The sequence below is a fragment of the Macrosteles quadrilineatus genome, unplaced genomic scaffold (genome assembly GCF_028750875.1).
Source record: "Macrosteles quadrilineatus isolate MER2022 unplaced genomic scaffold, UCM_ALF_1.0 Scaffold_1__1_contigs__length_201487025, whole genome shotgun sequence".
Classification (NCBI taxonomy): Eukaryota; Metazoa; Arthropoda; class Insecta; order Hemiptera; family Cicadellidae; genus Macrosteles; species Macrosteles quadrilineatus.
This window is the reverse complement of record NW_026542594.1, coordinates 180,392,784-180,407,832: the sequence shown is the minus strand read 5'-3', so window position 1 is coordinate 180,407,832 and position 15,049 is coordinate 180,392,784. Positions and strand designations below refer to the sequence as shown.

General features: G+C 35.9%; 1 protein-coding gene across 3 annotated transcripts in view; it reads right to left on the bottom strand.

Annotated features, from left to right (window-relative positions):
- LOC128990925 (cyclin-G-associated kinase-like) overlaps positions 1 to 14,822 on the bottom strand; it is a 36,073-nt gene extending 21,251 nt beyond the window's left edge. For all 3 annotated transcript variants that reach the window (XM_054413588.1, XM_054413596.1, XM_054413604.1), the window contains exons 1-7: positions 14,582 to 14,822; positions 7,131 to 7,192; positions 6,356 to 6,415; positions 5,430 to 5,544; positions 3,751 to 3,890; positions 1,994 to 2,119; positions 663 to 888 (exon numbers count right to left, since the gene is read on the bottom strand). In XM_054413588.1, coding sequence (XP_054269563.1) covers positions 663 to 888; positions 1,994 to 2,119; positions 3,751 to 3,890; positions 5,430 to 5,544; positions 6,356 to 6,415; positions 7,131 to 7,192; positions 14,582 to 14,711 — 859 coding nt within the window. In that variant the 5' untranslated portion in view covers positions 14,712 to 14,822. The remainder of the gene's footprint in view (positions 1 to 662; positions 889 to 1,993; positions 2,120 to 3,750; positions 3,891 to 5,429; positions 5,545 to 6,355; positions 6,416 to 7,130; positions 7,193 to 14,581) is intronic.
- Positions 14,823 to 15,049: the final 227 nt, after the last annotated feature.

Here is a 15,049-nt window from a genome sequence, read left to right as displayed (position 1 = left end):
AACTGTGTTATATGCTATAGTTTAAAGGATATAAACAACTAATTATGGACCACACTTCAGTCCCACAGACAGCTTACTTATACAGAGAGCTGTTTTTCTCTGACAAATAATAGCTAAACGTACCTCGTCAGACGATCCTTGACATGTAGTATTGAGTGCTACATATGTTTTGGAGGTTATTTAAATAGCTCCGCCGTCGTCAGGCTATCAAAAGGATCCACTTGATGTGTCTTCAGAATAAATAAATAAAACATAAAAACAATAATGAGACGACACATCAAGTGTATCCTTTTGTTAGCCTGACGATGGCGGAGCTATTTAAATAACCACCGAAACATATGTAGCACTCGATACTTCATGCAAGGATTGTCTGACGAGGTACGTTTAGCCATTGTTTGTCATATAAACACAATCCTGGGGCTATGAAATTGAATTTTAATGGTTTTTCTCTTCTTTATATTTGAAAAATTAAACTTTTTGTAAAACTTATGTTTATGAATAAAAAATAAAATAATAATAGTAGCTAACATAAGGTCAACGTTATAGAAACAAGACCAGGGTTTGGACCGTTACCATACAAACACCGTCAGTAGATAAATACCAAATAGCACCGAGTCCAAGACAAAATTAAAACTTATCACAAGAGAGCTACTGAGACTCACGTATGAGAGGATGAAAGTCAGAGTACTTGGCATCCCCGGCGGGAATCGTGTAGTTGGCGTTGAGAATCCTTAGCTTGGCCGAGTCCTCAAACGGGTGTTTATTGTAGCAGAGCATGTACAGCATACAGCCAAGAGCCCACACGTCACTGGCCGATGTTATTGGGTAGTTGTTCCAAGTGTCGACCATCTCGGGAGCTCGATACATGGGCGTCGTACACCTGTTCATCTGCAATTCCAAATGTAATTTTGATCAAAATGATCAATGTCTAAAATGTTACGGGAGATATGGTGTCATTTAAGTTTGAATGCTATTAGAGGGATTATAGTGGATATTTTCAACCATTGTTGGTAAAAAACAAGTTTTAACAGTGTTTAGGTATCTGGAATCTTATCCCTTCTAAGGAGGAAAAATACACAAAACACAGACAAAATCATGAAAAAAAACCATCAATTAGTACAAATAGGAAGCAGTTGAGCATAATGAACTACCTTCGATGGACGTCCTAATTTTTACAGAATGTCGAGGATTAATGTAGGTATAATAATTTTGGGATATTTTAATGCGAGATAACGCATCAGTCTAGACCTTTTCTCCGTGCATAACGTGTTTCTCCGTAACACGTTTTTGTAATGTCGACGACCTCCTCTGGAATTAAATTTGATGTCCTTCGAAATCTGATGAAGTTCCCCTTGGGAATGAAACTGCAGAATATAGACTACTATTTTTTTCCTCTCTCTCTTCTTTTGTTGCTGGTTATTATTGCCGGTATCTCTAGGCCCTACTGTCTACTTACACGTACAAGTTCCTCAATGGCTTTATTTTTTAAAGGCATCAATTGCCATTTCTTTCTCATTCAAATTTCATTACCGGTACCTTAATTGTTATGCAAGTAACAGTTTGAAGTTAATTTATATATTAAAATCAATTTTGTAAAGGATTAACTAGGTACAAAGAAAGTGTACGATCTTATTCCATACTCCAACTGACTTCTAGGATTCCAAAAAAGTAAGAGGTAAAAGTAAAGAGGCATTTAAAATTAAATAATATTTCTAGTAATTCGTGAAATCTTTGTCCAATATAAAATTCAATTGTCGGCTACCAAAGTAATAAAACCATACCACACAGAAGTTATGAATTTTTTCCTGTCACAAAGTTAATTTAATTAAACCATAAAAAATTTTATACAAAAATTTTTACAGGTTTTCTTTCTACAATAGAGCAATCGTGTAGAAGATTAAAAAAACATTACTCTTTTCTGCCTCTTTCCACAGATGTGAAGGGTATAGCAACAAGTAAAGATACTAAGTGTTCAAAATGTTTGTCACCTCACCTGGTCCTCAAGCATGGCTCTCTGCTGAGCCGTCCAGTTGTTGTCAGGATAGAACACCTGTGTAGTAGCACTTCCGAAATCGCAAAGCTTGATTTTCCCCTCACTGTCCAACAGCAAATTCTCTATCTGCAAATACAAATTTATTTTAAACAGAGATTATTGATTCAACAAGCAATTTCAAATTTCTTACTGTAACGGTATGTATTCCTCTTGGAATACCTACTGTTACTTAGGGTGACGTAGCTCAGGAATGAAACTCAGCACTCGCTTACAAAACCCAACTTTATTAATTACTCAAAACAACACAAAAGAACACAAAGCTAAACTAACAATCAAAAAGGTAGAGTAGATTGGAACTGTATAAATCATTTAGTTAGAAACTGAAACCCCAATTTGGAAAAGACTCTAAACACCAATTTTGAAAACCCTTAACATTTTCTTACCTGGACCCAAGGCCAAGGGCCTTGGGCTCCAGCTCCCCAGCAGGACCCCGTCCTCTGGTGCACCACACAAACCACTCCACACAAAACTGACCCCTTGATCAAGTGCACTGGCCTACTTAAAGCAACAGCCTTCAGTAGGTCAGCACAACAAGTTATTGTTTAACAACACTACCAGCCTACTCACACAACATTGCCAAACACTTCCTCTTTACAATATTGGACCCTCCTATTACATTACAAACTTGTATAAATGACAGTTCTTTTCTGGCGTAACGTCCATTTTGTTGTGAAAAGACCAAGAAAAAGAAGAAGGTGGATATGTGGTGAAGAAGGGGAGGGATGTGGAGAAAAGATTAGAATTACAAATTATGGAGGAAAGGAAGCTATAGATGCGTAGATGACGTCTAGATATCAGATATCAGGGAATATCCTGAACTAAAGAGGAAACTTGTAGTCCTAAAGATTCCGATTTTATCCCAGAAAAATCAGTAGCTCTTTGATTGTTTGATGCTCGATCCAGCTGTTCTCGATCATTGGCCTTCAAGCTAAAGAAAATGCTTATCTTTGGCAGTAACAAAGCCACAATGTCATCTTGCTCTATTCTATACACTCTGTATACAACTATAAATGAGTACACATTGTGTGGCTTTCTAAATAAAATGATTTGGAGGCATTTCATGTGTACTTTTGTATGCTTAATCATTCGGAAATTTTTCATTCCTAGCATAAACTGTAATTCATATAGAACTTAACGGCATTACTACCTTTTGGGACTCAACTAATATAATCAAAGCTATATTATTTACTGTTTCTTTTAGATCGCAGATAAAGTAATTAAGACGGAAATAGGCTTTACACATCTCTGTAAAATAGTCCAACGATTAAAATTACTAAGTAGCTTACAAGTTTTGTTGCGAAGACATTTTCAAAACTTGCAACTCAAAAACACAATCAAACAAATACAACACGAACATAAAGACGATATGAATACACAAACATTTAGATAGTGTGATGTTAGTTTTAATTGTGTTATTGACGAGTTGCATGCTTTGAAAATGTTGTATTCCATGATACATTTAAGCTACTGAGCAAATTTTAATCGTTGGGCTGTTTGGCGGAGGCATGTAAAACCAATTTTCGTCTCAAACAATATAATACAGATGCCAAAAACATGAGTTTCAGATATTAATCCGAAAATCAGTAAAAACCAGATGATAAACAGATTTCGAAGCAGCCAACTGGTCTTAGTCATCAAATGTCTATCATATGAATCACTCTACTTTCATTCGTCACTGAGACCCGAGCCTACTTTACCTTGAGATCCCTATGTATAATGGGTGGGCTGAGACTGTGCATGTGTTTGACAGATTGACACACTTGCCAGAACACCCGACAGACGATGTCCGGAGGTAAGGGAGAAGTGCGGGCAGTCAGCACATCTATCAGACTGCCACCTGAAAAAATTAATTTGGCTTTAAGTGACTCAAGTATACGAGCATGAAAAGATGTGTTCAAATGCTCAACACTTTATAGAATTACCCACTTTAAACTAAGAAGTATGAATATATAATCTATCTATACTATTATAAAAAAGAGGTGGTTGCTGTATGTGTGTATGTGTGTATGGGAAAAGTAAACTCGAAAAATACTGGTCGGATTGGGCTGAAATTTGGCATGATGATAGCTCACATTCCCAATTAACATATAGGCATATTCTTATTTCAAAAATCCTTTCGGGCTCCGCCCCAGTGGCTCTGGAGTTTCCCATGTTAACCTTATGAGAAATGGAATTATTGAATCTTAACAGCTGTTTCAATTAAACAAGTTGGTTCTGTTCTATGATGTTCAATAGCATTAAAGTTACAAGGATTACCAACAGGGTGCAGCACTATTATTTCTTTTACATTTATGACAACAGCTAATTTGCAACCAAAAGGTGAGTGAGCGTAGCGAACGAACTTCAACCTGGAGGCGAGTTAGCGTAGCGAACGAGCTAACCTAAAGGCAAGTGAGCGCAGCGAACGAGCTCCAACCTAAAGGTGAGTGAGCGTAGCGAACGAGCTCCAACCTAAAGGTGAGTGAGCGTAGCGAACGAGCTCCAACCTAAAGGTGAGTGAGCGTAGCGAACAAACTTCAACCAGGACGTGATTGAGCCATGCGAACGAGATAATCTTGAAAATTAAGAAGTTAAATGGGGCAAAGCCCGCGGGTTACAGCTAGTTTAAAATAAATCTTCAAAAGCTCCAACAGTAGCAAGAACCACAATTTAAATAATAATCAAATTGCTAGAGTGAACAAACGTGTCGCTTTGTTTTACAAGATAAGTTAAAGTTAAGTAAAAATGTTGTGTAAATTGTAAAGCTGTTGTACAACATTTTCAAATAAAGAGGTTCTCTTTTTGACAAGATACTTAAGAGAATATCAGTCTTACCTGTGTGTCATGTACGGTACAGAAGCACAAGCTTTAATAATTATGAATTTTAATAACCCTCCAAAAAACATGAGAAACACACCAAACGTCAAAAAAAAGTAGGGTAATTGAAAACTATGGACCCACAAAAACACAAAGTTTTCAAAACTGTCAAACTCTTCTAAGAAAATATAAAAATAACACACTAGCTAAAACCATTTAACTATTGGATACTGAAGTAGACATCCCATCTATTTGGAACAGCTGTTGCCAATTTTTTATTTAAAAAATACCTAGTTGTGTGAGCCAGTCACAGAATGCGCTATTTCTAAAATCTATTTTACACCTTATTTTTTATGCTAACCAAGTTGATGGGTCATAACAGTTGCTTTAGCTCACCATAAGTCATTCCCTAAGTTTGACTTCAAGGTAAAAAGTTTATGTATTCGACCGAATTAAGTAATTTAGATCAGCAAAATCTGTCATGGCTCACATCAACTACGGCGAGTTTGTTAAAAAATCTGGCTACAAATTTTACATGGGGATGGAATGTCTAGTTGTATTAATCAAAGCTAAAACTTACCGATGCAGAGCTCAGTGAGAATTAAGTACTCCGCCATACCATGCCCTGATTGGTTCTTGTCTATGAAAGCAGCAGACAAGAACTGAATGATGTTGGGATGACCAGCCAGCTGTTTCTGTAGGTTTGGCTTAGGAAAACAATATAAAACTAGTGGCTTGAAGGGGCAATAGCCCCTATTATTCTAGTAATTATTTTGTACAAAATATTAGTCTCATCAACAACCTTTCTCATGGGTGGGAGTAACTATATTTTAGCTGTTTTAGCTCAATAGGCCATTTGATAGTCTTTGCAAACACACTTGCATTTCTAGTAGTCTACTCTTCTTGATAACACACTTTTAAAAAAAAACTCAGGAACTTAAAACTTAACAGAGATCAGTAACATAAAATGTAATACACAAAATAAAGGTATTTAAAAATAGGTATTTACCTTCGTCTACAGCTCAAACTGTTGTAACTTGAGTTACAGCCGTTTCGGCATTATAATGCCATCGTCAGACGTTGAACATTCAGCTGAAGTAGCGTCGTCGTAGTTGAAACACATAACACGAACACGAATAACATTTTACAATTTTATTATTAACGAAAACACAACAAACAGGCCTGTCGCACACACAGTACCGGTTGACATTGCCGCGATCTGAACTGGATGCCGACTAACCTAGTAAAATTCAGCAAGTGTTAAAGAATCAAAAACCAAAATCATAGTTGAAAATAAGAAACAAATTAGTCTACATTGTAATTTCCCGCAAGTCTTTCTATCTAAATCATCTTCATGAAACATGCTTTACAAAAAAATAAAAATCATATCCATTCTACAGCAAATCTTTAAATTAAGCAAATTTCCAGTTCTACACCATTTTTTTAATCATTAGCATTCATGCAACCCTGCAGAAATAGTGAAACACTCCACAAGAAAAAGGATACAAGAATGTTAATCTCTTGAGTGATGGCTTTGTTAGATTCATCGTCTGCAGCCATTAACCGCTGAAAAATAAACACAGCTAACATTAATAAATTTTTGTTATATTATTAGTTTTCCTAGTGTAAGAAATGATAATGAAATGTGAATACTTATCTATTTAGTAAAACAGATGGAGAGAATAGCTTGTACCAGATATGAAACTGACTAGAATTTGTGAAACGGGCCTTGAACTGGACTCTTATCTATAGCTGCGGAAAAGCCTACTGAGGCTTTTGTAGCTTTGTATGAGATGTATTTTGTTTATAATGTTTTGTTGAATGAATTAATAAATAAAAATACAACAATCAACCATTACAAAAAATCAAATTTTTAACTGTAACTAATATGAAACCTAAAGCAATATGACAACACCAGAGTAAAATATGAATTAACTTGAACTTCAAATAAAGTCACTGGCGTAGGCCTAGACACAAGAAAAAGAAATCTAGAAATTGAAATAGACTAAGAAATACCTATTTAGATAAAACGATGGAATTGTGATTTATAAAAATTTCCATTTCGTATTTAGTATTCATTTACAAATTTTATGGTAATAGTTTACAAGTAAAAAATGCAATAACTTATGTTCAACAGCAAAAATGTGTCAAAATTTCATAGAGATATGTTAGCATAGGCCTAAAGTATTTGTTTTTATTAAATTATGTTTTGTAAACATATTGCAATTCTTTACCTTAAGCTTACAACGTATAAAACATTTAATTCTAATACTTTTCTTACCTTAATAGCATATTCCTTTCCGGTGTCAACAGCCTGAGCTACGAAAACGAACCCGAATCCACCTAAAACATCAGGAAATTCAGTGGATATACCTTGGTAATTGATCAGAGCGAAGCGACGCTCTTTGGGATCAACTTCAATGCAATCTTTATAACACTTAATCTCAGTAACGGCTGAACATATTTCAGCCAAACTTACCAAGGTTGTTTTGACAAATGTTTGGATGGTTTGGACGTAACCAATTTCAATTTATGATGACGTTTATATAATTTTAAAGTAACTCAACGTTTTTAAATTTTAACATTGGTCTTAAATGGGTTATGAAGGTTACAAAATAACAACGTAAATGTAAACAAAACAATCATAGCATATGTTAAAATAAAGCCACAAAACACAGTACAAAGGAAAAGAATTGAATGATGACAACTGATCAAATACCATAGAGAAAGTCTTAGGTTAACATTTCAGTCCCAATTTGGAAACGACCACTGATCGAATAGGTACAGTCATAAATATTACATACTTTCTTAGGTACAGTATTTAACAGATTAGATTTACGTAGCTAAATAAGGTTAACAAATTACATTTTATCTTAAACAATTCGTTAGTGTATCACATTCATGGATCCATCTCATAAATGGCAAACTTAAACAGGTCCCTGACATAGGAACTTTAGCAAATCAGCTAGGTGCGTATTTTAACCCGAATATAGGCCTACGAGTGGTGTGAGTAGGTTTGAGTGAATAATGGAGCAAAATTGTCTGTGTGGCATTCAATGCACAACAAACAATAAAACCTACTCGTAAAAAACTAAGTGCATTTTCAATAATGTTGTGATAAAAGAATCATCACACACCAATAAATCACCACAATCAAGGTCTTAATAATAATGAAAGCCTGAAAACCTGACGGAATTTGTAGGAAAACGTAACGCGTCCTGTGATACATGGGTCAGTGCCCCTGACTTGTGGTGGGAGGGGAGCCCTTCCGCGGCCGGCTTTTTCGCTGTATTGACTCAGCGTTTCATGTTTAAAGTTCTATGATATTGACCCATATTTAATAGGAGTAGGCTATTAAAAAAACAATTACAATAACTACCGTACCGTACCTATTTATTTTTAATTTTTTACAGTTTAAAAACCAAGCTTACTAAATGTAGGTTACATGAAAAGTTTAGGCCTAATTTGGATGGTGAAAAACATTTTAAATTGAGTTAGCATTTTTTGTTATTATGTAGATTTTTAAATAGGCTAACCTAACCAATTTTGGGGCATTTGCTTTTTTTGTGTTACCTTAAAGGCATGGAAGATAATTTAACCTACAAGCAAAATTCTATATTATGTCTTTACGCTGATTTATTTATTTTATGATGATTCTAATTTGATTGTACCATCCAACTCTCCAGAAGAAACTGACATTTTTACATATGTAGGATTAGAGAATATTAGAAACTATTTCTACAATCATAACTAAATTCACAAAAAAACAAAATTTATAAATTTCAGAACAGCTCAGAACAAAATTACAAAAGAGCCAATAATAACTTACAACTCAAATAACATTCAAAAGGAAAATCTGATCAACTTTCTGGGTTTAACAATACTGTAGATGAAAATTGGAATTGGGATAACTTAAACACACACAGAAAGTTTTGACCAAAACTAACTCCGGAATTTAAGCATTGTCTGTACTACCCGACCTAATACCTTCCATCTGTACTGAAGTACTGTAATATGCTACTGGCTCCTCAATTGACACACATCTTCAATCTTTTACTTCAAGAAGGAATCTTTCCGGATACATTAAAAACCAGCTTTGTTGTTCCCATTCCCAAAGTTCAAAATTCTTCCGATGTAAGTGACTTCAGGCCGATTGTCATTCAACCCACCTTGGGGAAGGTATTTGAGAGTCTCGTTTTAGACCAAATAAAGCCCCTTTTTGACAACCTCCTCTCAACTCACCAGCATGGGTTCTCGACTGGCAGGTCAACCTCGTCCAACCTAGTAATCTACCAGAATTTCCTAGTTTCCAATGTGTCGATGGGACTTCAGGTTGACAGCATTTACTTGGATTTCCAGAAGGCTTTTGATCGTGTTAACCACCAGATACTACTTTCCAAATTGGCTGGTTATGGAGTCACTGGACAACTCTTGAAATGGTTCCGCTCATACTTGGATAACCGGGAACTTATTGTAAAGTTTCAACAATCAATTTCTAAACCCTTCACTGCAGCATCTGGCGTCCCTCAAGGCTCACATATGGGTCCATTTCTGTTCTCATTATATCTTAATGACATCATAGAACTCATGGATGTGGATAAACTGTTATTTGCTGATGATATTAAGATTTTTACGGCCATTTCTTCCATTGAAGATTGTACAACACTCCAGAACTGCCTCAGGAGGATATGCGACTGGTGTGTCTCAAACGATATGAGTCTCAACATCAAGAAATGTACTGCAATCACCTTTAGCCGTAGCAAGAGACCTATTATCTTCAACTATACTATCGATGGCAGTGATATTTCCAGGAGGACCTCAGTTCGTGACCTCGGGGTGGTGTTCTCATCAAACCTCACATTTCTTGACCACATGGAGTTGGTTTGTGGCAAGGCGTCAAGGGCACTGGGCTTCATTATTCGCACCTCTAGACATGGTCTCAGCATCACAGCGCTGAGGTATCTCTTCATCTGCCTTGTTCGCTCAGTACTTGAATATTGCAGCATTGTGTGGGCTCCCTATACAATTGGACAAATCGACCGCCTACAGAAAATCCAAAGAAGGTTTCTTCGAGTTGTTGGACTCAAGATGGGTTACAACTATGCAACAATTCCCATCAGCGACATCGAAATTCAATTGGGACTACAATCTTTACATTTGAGAAGAGAATTAGCTGATGTTTCTCTTCTCGTAAATCTTTTAAATGGTGATGTTGTATGCCCTGAGCTACTTGGTCGGATCAACTTTCGAGTTCCAGGAGGAACTCGCTCAAGGAACCTCTTCGCTATTCAAGCCTACGCCAACAACTATGAGCACAACAGTGTGATCCCCCGTCTCCATAGGATTGGGAACCTCCTGTCCCCGCACGTTGACCTTTGGAACACCTCAGTTGTGACCGCCAAAAAAATCTACATAAATCTGAAAGGACACCATCGTTAACTGCATTCACTGCCTGTATTATTGTCCGTATTTATTTATTGCATGTTATTGTCTGAATTCTATTGAGCGTTTTTTATTGCCTGTTATTCTATTGCCTCTGTATTTATTGCCTGTTGTTCTATTGCTTCTGCATTTTTATTGTCTGTTATTTTTTGTATGTATTTATTGCCTGTTATTGCTTGCTGTATTAGAGCTTGTACTATAGTCTATTAGTTATAACCTGTCATTATAGCCTTTCATTACCTGTTATTGCTTGCCGTATTTATATAGCTTGTATTTATAGCCTGTTATTTTTAGTCTTTCATTGCCTGTTATTGATTGTTTTTTTTTTGTTGTTGTCTGCATTGCCTGTTATTATTGTCTGTTGTTTTCATTGAATATTATACTTACCCAAAGTTTTTTTAAGTTCAGTTTTGTTTGATATAATTGCATTAGTAATGTAGTGTCGTTGTTAATAATGCCATCTTGTAATTGATTATGCTAACTACATTGTATAAATGGTGTTACCGTGAATAAATAAATAAATAAATAAATTGTCAAATTACGTCCTTTTATTGTAGCCTAGTTTGAAAACCCTAAAAAGGATATATTTTGCTCACATTCACTCTCATCTTTCATTCGGTTTAGCATTATATGGGTCAACAAAAAAATGTATGGATAGCATTCAGAAGCGGCAAAAAGAGGCTATCAGAATTATGCTTAAGCTTAAACGAGATATTCAAGAAGAACATTTTAAGAAATTAGGCCTACAAATGGTTACAGTTTATGGGCAATATATTTATGAAACAATTCTTATTGAAAAAAAAATGAATCTGAGCAAGTAATAAATTCAGTAACATTCTTATAATTTCAGGAGGAGAAGAGAGTTTGTCCAGCCTCACAAATTAAAAGATTGAAAAAAAAACCTCATTCGCTGGTAACGAGTTTCTAAAATTTGTCCCTGAATTGATAAAAAAGAAACAAACCTATCTAAATTCAAGAAAATTCCAAAAGATTATTTAATAAATTTAGCATTATATTCTTTTGAGGAGTTTTCCACCTCCCATAACTTACGTAGAAATAGTTATTTTAAGTATTCTGACACTATTCACTGTGGGCCTACCACCAATGTACATGATTTATGATGAATAAAGATGTTTGAATATGAATACCGGTAATCATTTCTTGCTCTATAGTTTTAAGGCGTATGTGCTAGGCAGGTGATTTTAAATAGCCAAAGTTAAATTCAAAGTGTGCTCACTTTTATTACACCAAAAGCCGTGAATTTTGAAATTTGAATAGTAGGTACCTTTAACTATAATTAATACAACTAGACATTCCATCCCCATGTTAAATTTGTATGTAGCCAGATTGTTATCAAAATCGTCTTAGAGTAGGCCTATCTGACCCACCTACAGATTGTGCTGATCTAAATTAGGCCTACTAATTTCAGTCAAATAGGCCTACACAAACTTTTTTAGCCTCCAAATAGCCCTTTTTTAGTCTTATCGGCTGCTTTACGTCCTACACTCATTCGAATGAAAATATTGATCGATAGGCTATATCGATTGTTCGATAAGTTATATCGTTTGGTTAATTAGGTAAGGTTAACCTAACCTAACTAACCAAACGATATATCGAATGAAACAATCGAACAATCGATAGTTTCATTCGAATGAGTGTAGGACGTAACGTAAAGAGCAGCCGATAAGACTATTGATTAGGAAAGTACTATCATTGACAATAGGATAACTTACTGATGTTTACTTCCCATCTATAAGTATGGACCAGATGTAGCCAATCTTTTATTAGGCCTACAAAAGAACATAGTTGTGTATGAGCCAGTCACAGAATGAGCTAGTGTCCAGGGCCGGTTTAACCCATACGCGAACTACGCGGCCGCATATGGCGCCACAAAAAGTGGCGCCGTGGCGCCAACGGAACAATTTTTTTTTACGTGAACAACGTAATTTTGTTTATTTTTTCTCAGATTTCAAGTATTCAAAGCACCACAATAAAGGCATTTATTCTGTTTGTACCAACAGCACTTGAAAAATGTGTATATTTGTACAGCACTACAACTGAAGGACTCAATGCCATTTGCAGTTTCGATTTGTAGTGAGCGTACTCTCGGCAAGTCGGCAGCGTACAGCGCGGCGCCTGTGGGTTTCATTTCACGACTCGCTCATGCTCGAGATAAGCAAGCGCGCAGCGCCACTTGTCACGGATGGGCATACGGGAGGGACGATGGCTAAATGTGTGGTGACGTCATATCTCTAGTGGCTAATGTCTTCTCTTGAGGCGACATGATTACCGTAACGGGACAATGTGATTCCAGTGGCGTTCGTGGCATAATTGATAGCGCATCGGACTAGTGATCAGGAGGTCTCGAGTTTCAAGACCCGTCGAGAGGCTGACTTTTTGTCAAAGATTTTACTTTATTTGATTTTTATCTTATATCTTTTTTATATTATCAGCAAGTTTGGTTGGTTAGGTTAGGTTATGACAGTTTAATTTTATAATTAAAAAGTTAATTTTATTACTAAAAATTTTAAAATTAATTTAAATTTTTCGACTTAGCGGTTCTAGCGGCGAACGCTGGCTGACACTATGTTAAGCCATCGTCCCTCCCGTGTGCCCCACCGCCACTTGACACAACATGAAACTTTCCTTCCCTCCCTTCTGCCTCTGGCTCTGATCCTAGAGCAGAGCATTACGTTGTATTGCACTCTTTTAGTTGTATACGTATACCGTATCGGTATCGTATTGGCATTGTTTGGATGATTCATGATTGTTGATAAGTATATGATTACGAGTGGTTTAAGTTTAATATATAATTAGCGCATTAAATAAGAAGAAAGTATAAACTGAATGAATGAGTAAAACATATTGCGAGCCGATACTAAGAAAACAATGGCAGAAAAAAAGAAACCGTCTGGCACTTATTATAGAAAGCGTAAGGCGAATTTGGAAGAGGAAGATAACAAGCCAAATCAATGAGTAGATTTTTGTTTAAATCATCTGGTGGCGACCCCATTCAGCCCAAAGAAGTCACGATAGAAGACGGCAATGATTTAGGTATTTATTTATTTATTTTCCAAGGAAAGATTAACACAAGCAGCTGATCACAAACGGCAAACATTACGTCATTGCCGTCTTCTATCGTGACGTCATGCTTGATTAGCATTAAAGCCTGTTTTTTTTGTGTGGCCTTGGTTTTGCTAAAGTTTATATGATGAGTAAAACTGTAAAAATGTTAAATTTCTGCGAATAATAAACAGCCTTTTATTGCAAGTATTCTTCTAACCTAAACTTATTGAAAAATTCTTCCCAAAATTATTGGGAAAAAATTCACAAATACGGTTAAGTTATGTTCATGGTTTTGGGGGGGGGGGGGGTAATTCTAAGTGGCGCTGATTCGGGTTCGCTTAACTCTGAAAAATTCCTAGAACCGGCCCTGCTAGTGTCTAAATTTCTATTTTATACCTACCCTTATTTTTTGCTACTGACCAGATTTATGGTCCTAACAGTGTTGTTATAACTCATCATTTTAAGTCATTCCCTAAGTTTGACTTGGTAGGCTAAAAAAGTTTGTGTAGGCCTATTTGACTGAAATTAAGTAGGCCTAATTTAGATCCACACTTTATGAGGAGGGAGAGAGTAGCACTGCGCCCCTTCCTCAGTTCGGTGGCGGCGGCAGAGCGCAGCTTCAATGAAACTCCTGCGTGTCCTCTCCTTAATTTTAATCAGTCCTAGACTCAAGCCTAAGTAGGCCTACTAACTTAACTATTTTAGGAACTGGGGCCTTTGGATTATTTTGCTCACTAGTCAAAAACTAAGTTATCATGTAAGTTAGGCCTATTCCTTACAACACAGATCTCCGGAATTCAAGGTTTTCAAAAGTTAGTTAGACTTAGGCCTAATAGGAAGTATCTTTGTTCCTAACTCACAAGAACCCACTTAGAAACCCAAGACTTGCATACAAGTTATTTTGGTGTTCTTCAATTATTGGTTATTGTTCAGTCCTGAAGTGTTAATGATACATTTACAACACTTCAAGATTCACAAGATTTATTGGAAACCTCAAAATATGTCTTTTGAACGTCACGATAAGGAGTATTGAGGCTTATCTACATTCTGTACTGGACGGTTTACAACGTACGGTAATATAGTTCAGGGCCTTGCTTCACAGATGTGATCCGAAAAGTTTAATTTTAAAATGAATTTAACTAGCTTGTATTTGTTTAAGTCATTAGGAAGGTTGCGATTAAAAGAAAATGGGTGATATATAAACAATTTGAACAAAAATCTTACCTTCTGCAATCACTTTTTTCACTCGTAATTTTACACTACCGATTTCAACGACTTGCCCAACCAATTCATTTCCTTGACCGGGCGTGTTACTGCTAAAGTAACCAAACGCAGATTTAAAAAGATCGGACATTTTAATTGCTGATGAAAATAAAATTAAAACGGAACCAGCATTTAACAATCCAAATAGACATGGACAAAATCCAAATACAATGACAGAAACGAAACAAGAAACAAGCCTAGTTTGATTATAATGTAAAGCACAAACAGAGCAAAAAAAATGCACAATGCAAGGAGAAAATAAACAAATACAAAACAGCTGTTATGGACACAGACTGTAAGAAAACAGATTCAAAGGAAATTACTTTATTGATTATCAAGTAGTTTTTAACATATAATCATAGATAAAACATACATACTCACTTGTGTTGGTTAGTCTATGATATTATCATAGATGAGAATGAATGAATG